The 20,899-nt window shown below is 34.6% G+C and overlaps 1 protein-coding gene across 2 annotated transcripts in view; it reads left to right on the top strand.

Annotated features, from left to right (window-relative positions):
* The first annotated feature begins 2,727 nt into the window (after positions 1–2,727).
* The window catches only part of LOC115450387, a 97,880-nt gene continuing 79,708 nt past the window's right edge, over positions 2,728–20,899 (top strand). For both annotated transcript variants that reach the window (XM_037441117.1, XM_037441116.1), the window contains exon 1: positions 2,728–3,240. In XM_037441117.1, coding sequence (XP_037297014.1) covers positions 3,147–3,240 — 94 coding nt within the window. In that variant the 5' untranslated portion in view covers positions 2,728–3,146. The remainder of the gene's footprint in view (positions 3,241–20,899) is intronic.

Raw genomic sequence — 20,899 nt, 5'->3', positions numbered from 1 at the left:
CATTTATCGGCTAACAGAATCTCTTTAAATTAAAGCGTTGAAGAAATGACTTCAGTTATACACAATAGAATATATATTACTGATAGTTTTAATAGTTTAATTTAGAATCAGCATGTTAATTAATCCCGATAAATCAAAATGTACTCTATGCAATATAATTTAAGTTCGTTTTTCAATACGCTATTTTGGAGTAAGCTGCTACCAGATTATTAAATGTGCATCCGCCTTAACCCTCCTGTATTAGAGTGCTCTTAGATTTGCCAAAAGTGAAACAAAAGGTGACAAATTGCTTAATCATTGGCCCGTTGGAAGGAAAGGATCCAAATTTTGTTTTATCAATCTTACTTAAACAGAGTTGGGAACAAAGGGTATTCTAAATACATTTCTTTGTATTTAGCCTTGGATATCTATTGTGCCATGGGCTTTTGTTACTCGTGTCTTCGACTGTGGTTTTATTCCTAGGGTTTATCTATTCTAGAACTATCTTATGTACTAAGTCAGCCGTGACGTCAGCGACCGGTTTACGTAAACGAAACTTGGTAACGATTTGTTGCTTACGGAATAGAGAAGTATCGAATCTCTTTGATTCTTTGTATTTGTATTCACTGTTTCGAGTATGCAAATTCAAATACGTGGTAAAGGCATAATATAGCTAGCGTTATACCTATTAAAAGTGGGCTCGACTGTCTTATAAAACACCGATGTTAATATATAATATTGTCGTTGCATTTCGTGCAATCCAAGAGATTGTCAGAAACATTTTTTTTTGTTGCTGCTTGAATGGCGAAACGATCGTGCTGTTTGTCTGATGGTAAGCGATACGACCGCCCATAAACAGTAAAAATACTATTCAATACCTTGAATTACTAAGTATTGTTTGGTATTTCTATGCGCTCGCCATCCTGAGACATGAGATGTTAAGTCTCATTATGCCCAGTAGTTACACTGGCTACAATGTCCGTCAAACCGGAACATAACAGTAACTACACATTGCTGCTTGGCGGCAGTGTGTATTGCGCACACACTTGTGCACTATAATATATCCTACGTAGTTTGCTGAACTCAGTTGAGATTGACCGCCGTGGCTGAAATTCAATTAAGAATCAATCAATCATCAAAACAATGATGATCGTTTATCATAAGATAAGCCAGTTTATCTACCATCTCTCTAAAAAATCCATTTCAATATTTTATTAATATTTTACAGTCACTTCCCCGTCATTAGATTCTTTTGTTTCACAAAACGTCACCAACAGCCGCCTGGAGTTGAATCGGCTCCTTTAAACTAAAATAGCGGTTAATACAATGGCTTGTACGATCTCGGTTGGCGAGAAAATAGTCGTCTCTTTAATGTTCGTATTACATGGTATGAAAAATGAAGGTGGAATTACGAGGGAGTTTAAACAGTTAAAAAATGAAAAGCGAAAAGAAGTAGAATTAGTACGAAATAAGAGAATGAAAAAAAATTAAGAATGGAATATTGAAATAAGATAGTAGAATATTTTATTTAAAGAAATAGAGGAGTGTAGATTGATGCAAAGACTAGATAAAAAATGAAAAATATGGGAAATCATACTTTTGCTAGGAACATTATGAGGAGGAATGGCTTATTTTGATAAGTCTCCTTTAGAGTCAGTCGGTTTATTTCTAGCAAGGCGGATCCGCATTAATCTGAAAATTTTCGAAAACAGTTTTTTGTCGATAAAAGCTTTAATTGTACTATCCTTACTGTCAGGCGCATTTCGTGTTTCGTATTTCCATGTTCCGTTTCAAGTCAATTTTCCCTGAGAAGCACATATACAGACACAAATTCACACTTTCCCTTAATCAATAAGAGGTCAGCTAATATAAATTATGTTTCTTATATAATAAGCAAAACAATTATCACTGAAAAACAATCTAAGTTAAAACAAAATTAAACAATAAATATAATGAATTGGTTTGAAACCTAAAACGTCCCAATTATAAAAAATTAAATTATCTTGAAAAAATATATTGAAATCATTACGAAGCAAATAGGGTTTTAATTTCAATATTCTCCCCAAAGCTAGTAGGATTGAAAAAATATTTTCCTTAGACCAATCATTATGGATAATTTGGGGATTACAGTTGGTACTGAGATTTCATTGAATTAAATAAATTTCAAAATTATCTTAAATTATTTGTGTGTTGAATGTTTGTTTTTGAGAGCTCGTTGTTACGTGGGAAATACGATTACTGAAATATGAAATATTATTTTTATCTTGTTATGGACTTACAAAAAATATAAAACTAAAATTTGTTTCTTTGACATTTGACTTTAAAAAATACTTAAATTATCCGCATGTTTTGCAAATTTCCGCAATTAATTACCATTTTTATGACCTCTTAAGGTTGACATATTGAACGAATAAGTTATTATGTTCAACAAATTTACTGTACTATTAAAGATGTTCATTAAGATTAATATCAGTAAAGATTGTACAGTATAAAGTTAATTTATTCCAATTTAAACCCTTACTTTTCAAATTAAACATCACATAAACTTAAATCGTAATTAAACAGGTGTAATAAACAGAAAGTGATAAATTACAATTAATTTGAACATTTTAATTGCATCACAAGATTTCTGTGGAGTGGCTGGACGTGAAAACCTTCAGCGTCCCTCGCCATCCCGCGACCTGTAACCCTCTGAAAACTATCTGCCGTCTCCCTCCCTCGCGCCTCCGTCGCCAATCTACCCTTACGTAACGCAGTGCCGCTGTCGAGAGCGCATCGGGTGGACGTCGCGTGTGCACCCAATATACTCCCGAAAATGTACATCGTACGACGTATCGCTTACACTATTTGTAACACTCAAAAACTTTTATGAAATGTCTTCAAACTCAGTGACGTCGTGCTGTGCCAAATGATTTCATAGTTACTGTAGACAAATTTAATAAATAAAGGGGGTTTATTTTATATGTTTTGTTACGTGCGTGTAAGGAACAGTTCTTTGGAATATAGTGACATCTAACACATTATGTGACGAAAAGTGTCAGATGTCGACGTGTTAATTAGATGTCAATTTAGACATTTAGGGCTGTAAGTGGAAAATGCTTTCGTAACTTAATTATGTGCCAGTGTTGGTGAAGACAGTGTCAAATTAAAAGTAAATAGTAATTAAGATGACATGGGACAAAATGGCCTGGAATTTGAAGAGGATGAAGCGGCATTTGTACGTTTTGAATGCAATTTTGCTGTTCATTTCGATGATTTATGGTGAGTGATTTTTCTATTTTTGATATTTTTCATCGAGTTATTAAAAAAAAAAATTACTTTGCAATTGAGATATTCTTTATAACAAAAAACGGTTTGTAACTTTATTTAATTGATGGTTTTCTCTGACAGTTTAATTGTTAGGGACAGCTTTTTATAGATAGAAGAGGGGTTGCACCCCTATATCAATTAATCTTTCGATACTTAAGTATGTTTGCTTAAGACGGTTTATTTAAGAATAATTGTTTGGAAAGCAATCTAGTTACCGATAGAGGATTTTTCAAGGGAAGCGAAGTATTTTGATTCCTCTTTTTAGCGATCCAGGTGTCAGATAGCTTTAGAAATGAGAGAGTTTGGTAGATAAAATCTTGGGGAAAATGTTAAATAGTTTATAATATGGTCATTTTTAACCATTCTAGATATAATTAAAATAAAAAATATCAACTTAGTAATCCGATGGGGTTTTTATTTTAAAAATGACTTAAATAATAGCTCTATTATTATCCGACTAATAATAAAAAATTCTAAGCAAATCAAGACATTAACATAAATTTTGATTCTAATATTCTCATAAAAAAAAATGATATCATATAAATTCCGTTTTTGTTAAAATATCTCCGTTTTTGTTAAAAGATAAATTGAAAGGAAAAAAAATGGTCGTTTTTACAATTACTTTTTGTATTCTATTTGAAAATTCAGTACATATTTAAAGATTGTCGTAAAACCGTGATAAAATCCATAATAAAGTATTATTTCGATGTTCGATGTTGCATTTTAAGGCGGAAAGAAAAAAAAGTAAATCAAATACAATTTAGGCAGTTCATTCACATCTTTATTTTAAAATTTGTGGAAAAATTGGAAATACGTTTTCCAATGTTTCTAACCGCTATCTAAAATAATGTAAATCTCTTATCCACAATGGATATCAAAATTTCCGAATTACATTGTTACAGCTGTGGTATTAATTTCTCTAGCAATTACTCCATGTAATTTACTCTTCCTACGTTAATCTCTAAAGGATAATCCTACGTATCCCTTGAAATGCTCTCATTTAGAAGCGTGTTCGCCAGCAATTATTATAATGGTTTTAGTGTACGTATATACGTTCTCTACATGTCCTCCTATATCTATATTGGTTCTATCATCTTAGTTATTATATTCAGCTATATTTACGTTAGTATTTAGTTAATGAGCGTCTCTTACTGGTGGGCGGTGAAGTGTTAAAATTTAAGTTAAGGTTTATTATTTACCTGGGAATTTGGGAAACTTAGGGTTTACTATGATAAGGTATACAAAATTACTTGAAACCAATGTTTATATTGATGATATGAGTAATAAGGTATATTAGGAATATTTTTAATGTGTTTCATAACCTATCAGTTGTTCCAAACATGACACTGAAGTAGATTAGGACTTAGTTCGATTGATTCAATAATAAATGATGGCAACTTTGGTAGAAAATTATATTATAAAACACCGCGATACAATCCGAAAAAAAGTTTTATATCAATATCTAACATTCGTGTAAACATTAGAAAATCATCAAAAAATATCGGTCATAGCTTTTATTTTTTAAATTAACAAGATTAAGGGCCTGTTTCATAATTTCTGAGGAAATGCTATGCGACACATAAATAAGCCGACCAAATTAAAAAGACACGATCTAATCTACGCTCCCAAATAAATGGTCATAAAATGAATTTTACATTAGTTGTTTAATACGATAACTGTCAAGTAAAATGTACTTGTAGATTATGAAACGGGACTTAAAAATTAATTTATTATACATATACCTTATATAGAGCTTTTGACATTATAAAGTGTTGGGTTATATTATGACTATATTTGAATAAAATTGAGTAAGATTTTTTTTTTTTTTTTTTAATTTACATTTATTAATTGTTACACTAAACGAACTGTTCAATACATATTTTGACACGAGGAAGGCAACAACGATACTCGGCGAATATCAAAAGAAAAAACAAAATACGTTTATAAAGACATTATCCTTCCTATAAATTTATCTTTATTCAACATAGAGATCGTCAAGATATTAGTTTCAGTAGTTATATCGGTTTACAATATCACCAGTAACCTAATGATGATTACCTTTATTTCTACTTATTTCATGAGAATTTATGCACTGTTTGCACCCAGATAGGATCCGTAGAAGTGTAGTTACTGAGCCAGAATAAAAGAATTATGATCATTATTAGCCACACGAAGTCCATTACCGAAAGTAGACCTAGAAAAGAACTGTAGTGACACTAAATCATCGATAACTGTTCGATATCTGATAATTCATAAACTCTGAAAGCGAATCAGCGGTATTACTGGAATTGCTTGTCAGATATTAACTGGATCTCTAACTGTTAATGGTATTCAGGTCTCAATGGACACGCGTTACTATTCACTAGTCAACTGTTTGAAAACTAAGAACTATTGTTAACTACATAAATGTATTTCATACAATGCTCTTGTCTGTATATCTATACGTTAATACGTATATATTTTATAATTAAAACAAAGTCGACTTTTCTGTCTGAATCGATTTTCTCAAAATCTACTGAACGGATTTTTATGATGTTTGGAATGGAGATAGTTTAAAACCCTGGTTATAGGCTACTTTCTATCCCGAGAAAATATATAGCGGGACATTTATCCTGGGAAACTCCTGCACACGGGCGAAACCGCGAGCAACAGCTAGTACATTACAATTTGTTAAGTTTGAATAAATGTCGTAATCTCCCAGATTTAGATCAAATTTCGAATACAGATAGACCATGTCCTTTTCAATATAAGCTATTTTTAACTCCGAAAAAGTAAATTGTGGGTCTTCTATCCCGGGAAAAGTTTATGAACGGAGCTACGAGCAATACCAAGTGTTATACAAAAATAGTTCAAAAACAATTCTTCACATAATTTCATCTCATCTCAGACGCAGCCTGAAATATCTTCGTGTGAATTAACCGGGCTATCTCAATGGTTTTCGTTTCCAATTATTATTCTTTCAGTAGTACTCGAAGTCGAGACCTCTCGAACGTCTTGACCTTCGGAACAGCTCCGTTGATTAAAGTCTTTGGCTATGCCCTTATTGGAATTCTATTAGTGTTCGTTAATAGATATAAAATTACATTTACTGGAAACATTGTCTGAGAACGTTTTGATACAATTTAAAAGTAAACGAAAGTAAAGAGAAGATAGTATTAAAAAAAGTTATATCTCCATCCACCTGTTTTTATCTAAACCAATGTAGGGTCAGTGGAACATTGACAAGCATATTGTTTTTTTATTGATTTAAATGACGAGATGAGCTGTCCGTTTGCCTAATGGAAAGCGATACGACCGCCCATAAATAGTAGAAACACTATCCAACACCATGAATTACAAAATATTGTTTGATATTCCACTGCGTTCATCATACTGAGGCATGAGATGTAAAGTCTTAAATCGAGTCGTTACACTGGCTACAATGCCCTTTAAATCGGAACACAACAGCGATTACACACTGCTGCTGACAACAGAAAGAATCATTGCAGAAGGAATTTGTTACGACCTCTCAACCACGCCGATCTCTCAATTACTAGGGTGGCACTAGGATCAGGAGGTTACAACTAATAAGATCACAGTACGACCAAAACGTTACACGTAATAGGAAATATAACTATATTACCTACATCTTACGTAAAGCCACTACATAAAGCCACTTAGAGTTCTATAACTAAGCTCGTTTACCTCGCATAGCTGTGAAAATCAGGTAAAATATCTATCTCAGTTTATATAGTTTTATATCTGAAAACAAGTATAAAAAATATCTCAGACATGCGAGCTAAGCTAAACTAACTTAGGTTATTAGTTTTTAGTCTGCAGCCCGTATAAGTTTCTTTTTCTTCAGAATGAAGTGATAGTTAACTACTCCGATATTGTGTTGTGAAGTACCATGATTTTCAATAATGATACCAGCTCTGTCCTACTGCTAGGCACGGCCTCTATTTGATTTTTTTTTTTGATGATCAATGTCAATTCTGCCTTGCTTCTGTATTTTTGAAAATCATTTTCAAATGCAGATAAATCTCATCAAGCAGACGAATCTTCACAAAGTATAGACATATCACACTCATTACGCCTTAATGACCAAAGACAAAGGTGCAACCGGGGAGCGCAGTTTTATCTACGTGTATTCCGTCCCTATGTGATAGGAGGCGAACTTATCCCCATATTGAGCATACATACATTACAAACTAAATCAGAATATATACCTAGCTTTATATGTCAGAATAATCCATAACCAAAAATCAATCAAAGCCTCAGGCAACAATATGCTTTGTAAAAGAGAGTAAGAAGTAAAATACTTCACTAAAACCGAATATCTCAGTAGTCCGACCGAAGAATTCAGTTGCCAACTAAATTTAATTATTATCTTTGGGTCAAAGTTTGCATTGTTCGCGCTAAGTTTGGCTAATGATAGAACTTTTTCAATGGAACACGGCGATTTCGGGAACGACACAAGTTTTAAAACACCGCTGGGTTGTGTAATGGTAAATGATTTTAAACTTATTGTAGTGCAAATTAAGTTCCACATTTCAATTATTGTAACCAAAGTTCACAGATAATAAATAATAAGACATTTCGAATAAACTTCTTGTGTTCAATATTTGAAAATAGAAACAGCAAAAGATTTTTCAAAACAAGAATAATAATAAAAACCGTGCATTCGATATTCGAAAACATAACCAATGTGGAAAGAATTTAAGCTACAACCTCGCCGACAGTCGGATACTTTACGAGTCTGCGTTATTGTGTTTGTTTCTGAATCCGAGTTAGAATAACAACATCGCAAAAACAAAACCAGTATCCAATAAAAAAAAAAATGGCACAGTATTTTAGGATGTCAATAAGAGCTATTTTAACACTAATTCGAATTAATAAACAGTAATAGTGCGTATTTGTACAAAAACCATGATAAACTCTCCAAAAAGGCCAATTTCAACGCAAAACATTATTGAAAGTCTATGTGAAATGGTAATAGTACTGGAGAAATGTTTTAAATGGCGCCAAAACGTCTCGATCGACTGCGGTGAATTTTAATCCCTCACGTCTGGTGGTAAGGTCGTATCTCATTTGGCACTAGTTTAATGCAATGCGTGTGTAACTAGTACCTATGATATTGATTATTTAATCAAACATCTCTGTTACACAGTCTGAGGTCGAGGAGGAACGTAAACTTATGAAATCAATCTGAATTGAATTACATATCCAGGTTATTTAATTAAAGATGGATTTAGATTTCCAGGGGACTGCTAGCACACCTGCTCCCTTTTACTTGTAATATTGGATTCTATTGAAGTGAACGATAGTATGGTTGGGATTGAAACGATCTGTAGACGAATGTCCGCAGATTCAAAACCCATGGGTACGCACCTCTGATTTTTCTTTTATGTAAGTATTCTTTGTGAATTAACCTTGGCTTTAACGGTAAAGTAAAACATAGTAAGGAAGCCTGCATACCTGAGAAGTTCTCTATAAGAATTTTGAAGGGTATGTGAAGTCTTCTAATCTATATTAGGCCAACGTGATGGATTAAGGCAGCGTGCTTCTCAGTAGTAGAGGAGGCCCGTACCCAGCAGTAAGACAGAATAAAATATAAGGCTGATAGTAATAATACATGAAGAACCTCACTTACCTAATTGCATTGAATAAATCTGTGCCAAACGACTATAGAAGTTCTGATAGATGAGCCAAAGGATAATTACTGCTAATCACTAAACATGGAGAGACTTACCATTTAACGTCTTAGACAGAGGAGTGCACGGATACAGTACCTAGTAATACAAATTATTGGGTGTTGTAGCTATGAGGGACATTTGTTAGTCAACCTGGCAAGGGATAGGGTGATCATAAACGGTTTTATAGGAGTCCATAATTTTAATACTGTTTATATTATGCACTGTATATAGCACTTTTTAACTGATTTTGAAAAGAGCAACACTTGAGTTTCTTACATGTTACTTTCTGGTGGAAACTGTTTTCCAAACTGGAGGAGTAGTAAAAATGTATGGAATCACAATATTTTATGGATACAAATATATTATTTAATTTACATGATTGATGAACTTTTTCTTTTATTCCTTCTTAACATGTTGTGTTCTCATTACATTCAGCCATACTTAACTACTAATTAAACCCCAACGACATCTTAAATGATCCCGTCGACATTCATTAAATAAAACTAGATTTTATTAACCATGCTTCATTAAGGAGACCTCTTTTTTCATTGCACCCATTAAGTGCATATGCAGTGGAGCGTTGCGATCTTATAAACAATAGAAGATCGGGGTCACTGATCTCATAGTCTTTGTCTTCAGTAGCTGGCAAGGAAGTTGGAGTTCGTCTTACAATGGTTTTGCAGGTGAAGGATTTATTACATTGTTGTTTTTGATAAGTGATGTCTCTTAAAAGTGGTCTATGAGTTCAATATTAAGACGATCTATACATATTATAAATCAACGTCCCGTTTTCTGTGTGTATGTTATCAATTTTCTCCAGATCTACATATATATAGTAAAGTACTATACTTTGTACTCCAAATAATCTATCTAAAGTTTAAGATTTATTTATGTGCGAGTTAGTAACGACACAAAACGGTATAGTTTTTTGCACTTTTTTTAGTAGTAATATTGAAAATGATTTTTTGTTTTATCCACAGCAATAAGCACACGACGCGTCCCTTAAAGATGGTCTAAGGTTCAATATGATGTATAGACAATAGTAGGTTTAAAATTCTTAAAAATATAGAAAGTACTTATGAAGTCAAATAATAAATATTATCTTATTCGTATCTTTCGGGCTAGAATCGATCTGATAAGTCACCAGCGTAAGTGTATATTGTAATTCGCATCTTCTACGAACGCTACTTAATCATCTCACGTAGATGTTTATTGCCAATGATGATGAGTGGTCTCTATAGTCTAGTGACTAGACTTTAACACAGCATAGCCTAGTGAATTGGTTTGTGGATCAAAAGGTCCTGAAAATCCAGATCAGGCAAAAAAGTGTGGAGTTTTCCAACACGCTTTATTTAACAGTGCATCTTCGCTCGCTATCCCGTCATTAAAAATATACCCAACGCAATTCTTATGAATAAAGCATATACTATAGACGCTGAGAACATCGTCCTTTTGATATTTAGGTACATTATCTCAATTATTTACTGCAGACTTCATCTCTTTGAGTGCATTCCTATGGGACGTGGCTACATTAAAACCTCCTTTACTCATCAAATTGAGAACTACATATAAAACTGTATATCTAATCATATAAATTATGTTTAAAGTCGCTGGTACTTTGTCACAGTAGCAATATAACGACTATTAATTGCGCTCCAAATTCTCCGACGTCCTGAGATGAGCATTAAGATTTGGTTTAAAAGGCTGTAAAAACTAAATGTATGATTAGAATTCCTATGTTAAAATTATTCTTTGAAGACTTGTATTAATTAAGGATTTCGGTTTGGTTTCTAATATTTTTTATACTGATTGAATGCGAATGTTAGACATTGAAATAAAACTACTTTACGGATTTTAGCGCGGCTATTTATATTATTATTTTCTCTCGACATTTTGAAGATTCCAGACTTCACAGTCAAGGGGAGACCATTAATTTATTTTTTCTTAAAGTGGTTCATCAAATATAAAAATAATTAAACAATTGAACTACTTATACATATTATATACCTGGTGCTTATACCGTCCTCCCTATTCAAACAACAGTAATTTTAATTTGTTCCTGATATATATTGTAATAAGAATAAATGTTATCTGATTATAGAAGATCATAAAGAATTAAGAGGAAAATATTATTTAAGACAAGTAATGAAACCACTGCGCAAAAATATGAAATCACGTTTAGACAAAATGTCCTCTCCTCTAATAAGTTAAGCCGGCACTCCTCGTTCTTAAATGATATTGACGGCAGCTTACCTAGTACTCTTTAACACCTTACTTATAATCTCTATGGTCAACGATGCTGAAACTTAGGTGTTAAAGTTTTCACGAGTGAAAACTTGTGTTTTTTTTATTGCTTTGAATGACGAGACGAGTCTGCCGTTCTCCTGATGATACGACCGCCAACAATTAGTAGAAGCACCTTCGAACAATTTGAATTACAAAGTATTGTTTGGTATTCCACTGCGCTGGCCATCCCGAGACATGAGATGTTAAGTCTCATTATGTCCAGTAGTTATATTGTCTACAATGTTCTTCAAACCGGAACAGAATAGTGGCAGAAATAGACTCTCACATATTATGAGATACCTACCACCACCAGAATTATTATAAGATAACTCATATTTACGTATGTAGACTTACGATAAGGAAAGTACATTTTCTTCCACCAGACTAACACCCTCCAATGTGGGGTCGACCCCACACGTATGTCAAGCCTGAGTTGAAATCCCTCGGGGTATTTAATGAACAAGAACATAGTTAAATCAATTTAGAAACAGTAAGTTCCTTGAAAATTTTATCACTAGAATGGCCATTAGTAAGTTGTAATTTAATACTTGAACTTTCTTATTAATTGCTAACTGTGCTGAGCTCGGGGCCTCTTGTTAAAAGCTAGTTCGAATCTCGTTTAAAGGGGAGTAGTGCCAAATGTCGATATGAAATTGCGAGTTTTGGCACTAGCACTAAAGAATTGGCAAATTATTTTGATGAAGTATGTAAAAAGTAAACGTTATAACTTATTCGAAGCCTTTTGCTGGTGTTAAGATATATTATATAATCGACCAAATAGCGACCACCGTAAAAGGTGTTAAAATCCGCCATAGTGGCCCACGTAAGAGTGTTGTTCCGGGAGCAGCCTGTATATATCCGGTTTCAACAGGCCGGCATAATTGTGTCGACAGCCGAGGGGTTATCATATCTCGTCAGTCAACACTCTATTGGACCCAACCCCACTTACTATCAGGTGCAGTGGAGTCACATTGTCGTATACATACAAAAGTACTTGAAATTATATGCATTTTTTGCTATTATAATATCATCTAGATACTGCTAGATATAGTCAATAGAATTCCAAATGGTCAATTTACCTCAGCAGCTGCTTCTATCCGCCTGACTATCACTTGAAACCAATCAAAGGGACGCAATCTCAAATCACTTCACTAAACGTACAGACTTGAATAACGAAGGTTGAATGTACATTTTGATCCGTACAGGTTTGCAAAGCTATTCAGGAATTTCTTCATAGCATTCGTTTTTATTTCGATCTTCCTTTTCGAATGGAATTTACAAAAATTATGAATACGTATTATGAAGATATTTATTTATAAGAAGGAAATACAAAAATCGCTGAACGGGTTTGGATGAAATTTGGGACACAAATTGATCTTGGATGAAAATATAACTTTTATCCCGAAAAAAAGTATAGTGGGACATAAATTCTCTACTCGCGCGGTGACGAATCCCTAGTACAAAATTATTCTTTGCTATAATAATGCCCTTATCTATTACAAAGTTGATGACCTGAGGTCGTTTTGTAACCAATCAACCTCTAACGCCCTCAGGCTCAGGATTAGGTATAATTTTTTGTTCAAACAATAGGATTTCTACGAAATTGAACTCTGAATTAGTTGGTGTCATCGACGTGATTGATCGAGACTTGTAAAGATATTCAATGCAGGCGTTCAAATTCTCGCTTCATCATAATTTTGTTGATTCAATTATGTGGTATTTCTAACAGGCTCGCAAAGATACTACGACTCATAAACGCGTAGAATTTCAAGAGTAGGAGAATTAATTACATACAGCAAATTTGTGAATAGCTAAGTCTTTTAGCTATTGAAGGGAATGGGGTCTGAAAATATTTGAAGTAAGTTAATCTAATTCCAATGATCCCTGCTCTTCATTTACTTTTAACTATCCTGGTGGTATGATATATTTATATCCGCCCAGATAGCGACCACCGTACACAAGATGTTAAAACCGCCATAGTGGCTCACGTAAGTGTGTCGCGTTTCGGGTCAAGCCTGTGTAATATCCGGTCCATAAAGGCCGGCATAATTGTGGCAACTGCTGAGACGTAATCATCTCTCATCAATCGACATTCTATTGGACCCCACTCCTCTTATCATCAGGTACAGTGGATTCACTTTCCCGTACCATAGAAAAAAAATAACTTTGGAGAAAAAAAACATGTTATACTTCGGTGATTGAATTAATATTTGTTACCTCCTACAGCTGACTGTTGATAATTACTTTTATACATTATATTCATTTACACACTGCACACGAGAAACTACCTCAAAGTGCAAAGCGGTAATAAGCAGCGTTATTAAAACATAAAATTGGACATATTCTATCCTTCTTTACCAGAGAGTAAACTCGAAAGCACTTTCGCGAAATGTAATTTGCGTTCAAGCTAAAATAAAATAAAAACTACAACGCTCTTCCTCTGGTTACTTTTACATAAAATGGTACAGCATATTAGCATTTTACAAGGTAGATCTGTTATATGTTAGAGGCTGTGTGGGTAGGGTAATTTTAGGATGGCGAGCGTAATTCAGGCCAATACGGACCTTACGCTCTGAAGTCTCGAATCTTGGTTTGGAAAATGTAATATTGTTTTTTTTTTGTTTAGTATCGGCCTGCAGTCTGAAATTTGTGTCCGATATTGCGATAGAGTCGCCCTTTGTCACATCATGGGACGGAATACACTCAGTGAAAAATAATTGCCCTAGTTACGGTTCTGCTTAACCCTTCGCGAAAGGTGTGGGCGTGTGTTTATGTTTGTTTGTGTGTGAATAGATATTTGTATTTGGTTATTAGCGTTTATACCATATAAATGAGATTTGCTATAATAGCCCATATAAGGTAATTTACCATTTTAAATCCAAGCCAATTGTTCGTCTCATCATTCAGTTGTATAAAAAGATAAGGAACGGATAACAATGTTTTATGCCAAACTAAAGACCCGCTCCTACTTTGCACGCGTAAAATTTAATTACCTTTGCCGGGCTAGAATAAAATAAAAATAGCCAGATATCGTCTCGTGGTCCAATGCTACCAAACTACACAGGATTACACTAGGCTGATTTGAAGATTATCTAAAAAAATCTTAAAATCCGTCCAGCCATTTTGGAATCTATAGTAAACATACATACACACATTTATTTATTGATAACCGTGTAGCCTACATAAAAGATCTAATGCGGCTTTGCTCGCGTGAAGGAGTTTTCCGGGATAAAAATCCCGCTATATATTTTCCCGGGATAGAAAGTAACCTATAACCTACCCAGGATCTTAATCTATCTCCATACCAAATTCCATAAAAATCTGTTCCATAGATTTTGAGAAAAATTGATATCATACAGACAGACAGAAATGGGGACTTTGTTTTATAATATGTATAGATATGGGCAAACGAGCATACGGTTCACCTTAAGTGATCATTGCCCATGAACATTTGCCATACCTGGGGACATAGAGATGCGTTGCCGGTATACAAAAAATCCTTTAACTTTTTAGGTTTTTTTTTATTTTATTTTTTAATATTCATCTAAGGCATTCGTGTCTATACCTAATTCCGCCCTTATCGACCCTTCGGTTTAATCTATGCGTTGTCTGTAAAGTTGTCTCTTTATTGAGTATAAATTATTAGTATGTATTTTATTGAGTGACAAGGCTTATTAGTATATTTATCAAAAGCCGTCAAAATTTTATCTATACTTATAATAAATCTGTAGAGAGGTCAATTCTGTACATGAAATATATTTCAAAAATAACTATCAGGGGGTGATTAGGGATCGATACTGATGCCAAAAATGCAATTAGTAAAATTTTTGTCTGTCTGTCTGTCTGTCTGTCTGTATAACCGTTATAGAAACAAAAACTACTCGACAGATTTTAACGAAACTTGGTACAAATATTTTTCATACTCCTGTGCTGGTTATAGTATACTTTTCATCACGCTACAATTAATAGGAGCAGAGCAGTGAAGGGAAATGTTGGTAAAACGGGAGAAGTTACTCCATTTTTTAAGCTTCCGTCGCGTGTGCAACCTTAATGGTTAAAGCTACGTAGAAATCATGTATCACGGAAATGTTCTCCTTAAAATTATGTAAAAAATATCCCACGACAGCATATGTCTATCTTTTATGGTTGACTCACAATGACACGTGTAACTCCCGATACCTTAGCAGTTCGAAGCTTTCTCATTATATTTGTTTACTAATCTTAGGAACTATCGGTCCAAACTGAAAAATTCTTTTTGCGTTGGATAGCCCTTTATTTGTGGATTGCTATAGGCTATATATCATCACGCTATACCCAATAGGAGCGGAGCAGCAATGGCTAATCTCTGGAACTACCGGTCCAAACTGAAAAAATCTTTTTGCGTTGGATAGCCCTTTGTTCGTGGAGTGCTCTAAGTTATATATCATCACGCTATGACCAATAGGAGAGGAGCAGTAATGAAACATGTTACAAATACGGGGACAATTTATTAGTTTTGAGAGCTTCCGTTGCGTGCGCTGCGTAAACGGTTAAAGTTATGCAACAATGATGTATGTAGGGATTATTCCTTTTAAAAAGTTCTAAAAAAATATATTATAAAACAAAGTCCCCCGCTGCATCCGTTTGCCTGAACGTCTTAAACTCAAAAACTACCCAACGTATTAAGATAAAATTTGGTATCGAGACAGTTTGAAACCCTGGGAAGAACATAGGCTCCTGGGAAACTACTACTTTTATAATGGAAAACTTTAGCCTGAAAAACTTTATAACGCGGGCGGAGCCGTGAGCAAAAGCTAGTTGTATAATAAAGGTGGCCTGTGTTGCTTGTTTGAAATGAGTGCCGACATTCACTACTCCCACGTTTGACAGGGAATTCAATAGACAGTCTCGACAAAGGCTTATTTCGAAGAAATTCCCTAATATGACGCAAGCTTTGACGAATGTCGAATGAAATTGTATTTTTGTACCACGAAAAGTATTGTCAGCATGTTTTGATACGAATTTTACATCAAAGTTTCATAATAAATTTTTGATAAATATGTGAAGTGTTGAATACAATTTTACCTAAGCAGAACACAAAATGTTAATTATATGATTTTATAAAGCTCAAGGCGAATGTGGATGGACGAGTCGGTAGGGGTAGACCGCACCGAACCTTCAAATGTCAGATATCTGACATTCTTAGTAAAGGCGAAGGGTACCCGAATTGGCGGGAATGCATGAAAAGATTGAATGCGGAGCAAGCGAGAGAAGTATGCAAGAATCGTGCAAAATGGCAATCCATAGACTTACTATGGGAGAGAGGCGTGATACTATGTACGTATAAAGTTGAAGACTAGTAGTTTATATATACGCGCTAATTTTCAGAATTATTTCTACGATCCTGAAAATTCTTTAAGTTCTGGAAACTATATTACACCTGAGTCCTCGAGAATATTTTTTATCTGGGAATCATGATTTTTGGGGCGAAACCGCGTAAAGCTAATAAAATAATAACAACACACACGCGTTTATAACTTAAAGGGTAGGCAGAGGCATATCCGTGCCTGTACTTCTCCACCATATGGTGAATTCCATGCTACACCATGCCGTATACGCCGTATATGCCATATCCAGTCTTCGAGCAATACTTAGTCAAAAACCCGACTTGAAGATCGAACCCGCGACCTCAGCTCTGCAGTCGTATAATACAACTTCCCTACCAAGACATTAATTCAATTTAAATAAATTAATATAGTTTAAAGTCTAACCAAGTCTATAAGTTGCTGCCAGTCTTACCTCGCTTGTCATTCATTCATAACAATATTAAACAATAGTACTAACTAATGTTTGTGACGGTTGGACAACTACGCCGAGGTCGATAACTGGACCTCTTTCATCGGATAAGTTACTTACGGAGGGAATTCATTATTCTGTAATGTATAGGAGTGGTAGCTTCTACTTTGACTCAGTTTAAAGTTTATGCGCTTTGTAAGTGAGATACTTACTGGTCTCTAGGTCTGGTCTTTGAATCCAAAATTTAGGCTGATAGAGATAGCGACTTAATAAAAAAAAATCTAAAGCATTATGCACTTGGGCATAGATCTAACAATTAATCGTGAGGATGGGTTTCGACTGAAACCCACCAAAGTGATAGATAATGGTTTAGTATCATACCAGTCTTTAAATGGAATCCTTGGTAGCTCTTCGGGGCGGGTGCCATCGCCATTCGCCATCGTCTTAATCGTCATCGTCTTATTGCCACAAAGAAGTCGAGTGTATTATTGCAATATAAAGGCCAATTTAGCAGAAGACAAAAACTAAAACAAACGTAAATAAACTTAAAAGGGAAGACGGTAGGAATCGGGTTGTATGGACGTTTCGCCACTGGTAGCCAATGTAATTACTAAACATATCGAAACGCGTCATCTGACTGCCGAGAGATAATCATCTCCCGTCAGTCGACATTCTATTGGACCCCTTTCGACTTACCATCAGCTGCAGAGAGGTCACTTTGCTGTGTTCGTATAAAAAAATCATTGGTTAAAGTGATGACCAGAGAATTTCATGTAGTGATGTGTGATATAAGTTTCTAAGGACCTGTCTCACATTGCTCAAGTGAATGTTATCCAGTTAACGTATAACCCAGTCAAAGCTGAATGAACTCTTTTGTTTACGATTAAAAGAGAGCTTGACTTTTGTATTCGGTTGCATATCATATTCAACGGCTAGCTTCTTGATGGCTGATGTGGCGTCTATCAGCCAACTAGCGCTCTGCTCGTCTCGTCAATTGGTTATATAAAGATAGCTAGTACTTTTTATATTGAAAATCTATCAACCCCAGGAGGCGTGTGTCTGATAGATTTCATTTTTTTTTTCATATGTTTCAAGGCCTGGCTGTGATGCGTTGATATTGAAATTTAATATATTAACTCCGCTGTGAATACGTGAAATTTATTTTTCAATTTCATAGAGCACTTTGGCTGATTCTGATGTGTTGGAATTAGTTTATTCGCCGACATAAAGGTGTCTGGGTATTGACTGATATAACGAATAATGGATTTGACTTGAATAAATATTGATTCATGTAAAAGTATTGACTTGTAATCGGCAACTTGTAAGTAATTCACTAGTGTTCAAATCAGCCGAAACTCTGAATATACTGACATTACTAATTTAGTATTGAAATCACGTAACACCATTTCCCAATAAATAAAACTTACTTAACTCTTGTACATTAAAAGGTGAATGTTCTCAAATGAGATTTCCTAGAATGTCACCTGACTGAAAAATTATATGCTCCATTTACAATTCCTTATCACAAAGTAATTTTTGCTCGCGGTTCCGGCCGTTAGGTGAATCTTCCTCGACATTAAAGTCCGATGGATGTGGTGCATCTGAGGCTCACGGATGATCTTACTTTCAAAAAAATCGCATAGTACAAAGGTATATCCGAACCTAATCATGGAAGGTTGAGATACCAAAGAATAGTAAATTTATAGACTAAAAAAAAATAACTGAAAAGACACAATCAATGGCAAGTTAAAGACGAGTTTCTAAAAATTTACTCGATTTTAGGTCTTTTAATTATAAAAGCAAGAACTTTAACTTTGGGTGCGTTGGTTTATGACAGTAGTAGTAGGCCTAGTCGTTAAATTACAAGGTCTGCTAAACGGCGCTAGCTAATCGTGGTTCATTCTGTTCGACACAGCGGGTAGCTACAGTTGCTCCCAAAACGCCTAATTCATTAGTAAGACAATAAAGGTAAGCCGTGTCCGTATTTTCAAATTCAACTTCTACTCTTCAAATGCCCCAATGGCCTCTTTTGTCTCCTCTATTTTACTCTTCTCTCCCTTTTTTACCTCATGAATACCCATCTAAAATTCCTTGCACTTCTGCGTTTGGTATTTTGTTGATGAGGCTGTCTGCAGTAACTAAACATCCATTGAAAACATCGATGAAACGGTGACGACAGACGCAGGTGTGGAAGGTATAACTAGAATCACAAGCGCTTGTAAATATGAAATATTGACATACTTTTTGCGTTGCTTTTAATGGCGGTTAAGTGGCAAAACGTGTCTACATGAAAACCCGTGTGGAGAAGTGAATAGTATTAAGTAACGGGGGAAAAAATATTAAGTTCTACCAAAATCTCTATTATATTTTTACTGGTATTGCGTACATTATTGCCGGCTTAATTCCGGAAATCGGTGAAGTCATCCCAAATTCCTACAATTATTTCTAGAGTAGCTTTTGTTCACGGCTTCGCGAGATAGAAAGAAGACTATAACCTTCCTAGGGTCTTAAACTATTTCCATTACAAATTTAATAAAAATCCGTTCAGTAGATTTCGAGAAAATCGGTAACATACAGATAGGCAGAAAAGGGCACTTTGTTTTATCATATATTGTGTATAGATCATTATATAACTCAAAGTAGGATACTTAGGAGATGTACATAATTTTTTCAATAAAAAACTTATGCCCTACATTCAGACGCAGACATAATATCATTCCAATAGTCGGTGAAACGATAACTGCAGTATCTACTTCATCAATTATATTATAGCCAACTTTATAAACGTATGCAATGCAGAAAGTTAAGTCTTACCAAACCAATATACTGGCACACCACCACATAAATTGTTGGTAAGATTTCAGCGGCTTACAACTAATAAAGTATGAAGACGGGTGCGCGGTTATCCATGCAACTCCAACAATAGGAACGGTAATCTCCCTTCGTTGACACTTTACATATTAAACTCGTACAAGTTTCCGTGCGAAAGGAACTTGTTCCGAGTCTGCACTACAATCTGACTTGACTGTTTGTCAAATGTATTTTGTTCGTAAGTTCTCAAACTCTTAGTAGTTCTTAATTTGCTCTTGTGTGAATAAAGAATTACTGAGATTCTTTCGGTTTGTTTACGTTCGTTAATTTACTTTTGTTTTTGTTAGGGATAGGAAGTTAAATAGCTTCTATGACATTACATTGAGAATCCGCAGTACTTCCAAAATGGATACAAAGAAATTGAAAATGAAGTTTATAAAATTGATGATTGATAGATATGATATGTTTAACTGTGTACAATGGAGGAATTAGACCTTCAACAATTTTAGATGAAAAGGTTAAAGAAAATTTAATCTCAACAAACCTATTTTTCGCATCAGAACGTGTAACTGCAAAACACATTAAAATTGAAAAACAAACACCAGCATAATTTGCACACCAAGATATTTGACGCGGGGACGAAAACCCAACTTCTTATTAAAAACATGTCCTTATCTACTGCAACATTAAAGTTGACAATTAATCATCAAAACCTTCAATAGACACTTCTGTCTACCTTCGCAAACAAGCATAACGACGTAACATACATCTTTCACAAAAGAACATTAAAAAATTCCACCAGCTTTTTATTGCAATAGCACAGTAAATTAACCACATAGTACTTACCGGTCAGTGGAGACTTAAGAAAATTTGCACTAATGAGAGGCATGTTGAACCCGACCGTCGCTAAGACAATTATGCAGTCCTGTTTAATTGCTTTCCTTAAGAGACCTTATTATTCTAGGAGAAAGGCAATATGTGAACTGGGCAGTATTCAAGTAATTAAGTGTTTTTACATGGACTTGTACGTGTGTTTCTGTTGTTAGGATCGAAAATTAATGATC

The sequence above is a fragment of the Manduca sexta genome, chromosome 21, assembly GCF_014839805.1.
Source record: "Manduca sexta isolate Smith_Timp_Sample1 chromosome 21, JHU_Msex_v1.0, whole genome shotgun sequence".
Classification (NCBI taxonomy): Eukaryota; Metazoa; Arthropoda; class Insecta; order Lepidoptera; family Sphingidae; genus Manduca; species Manduca sexta.
The sequence above is the reverse complement of the archived record's forward strand: the minus strand, read 5'-3'. Positions and strand labels throughout refer to the sequence as shown.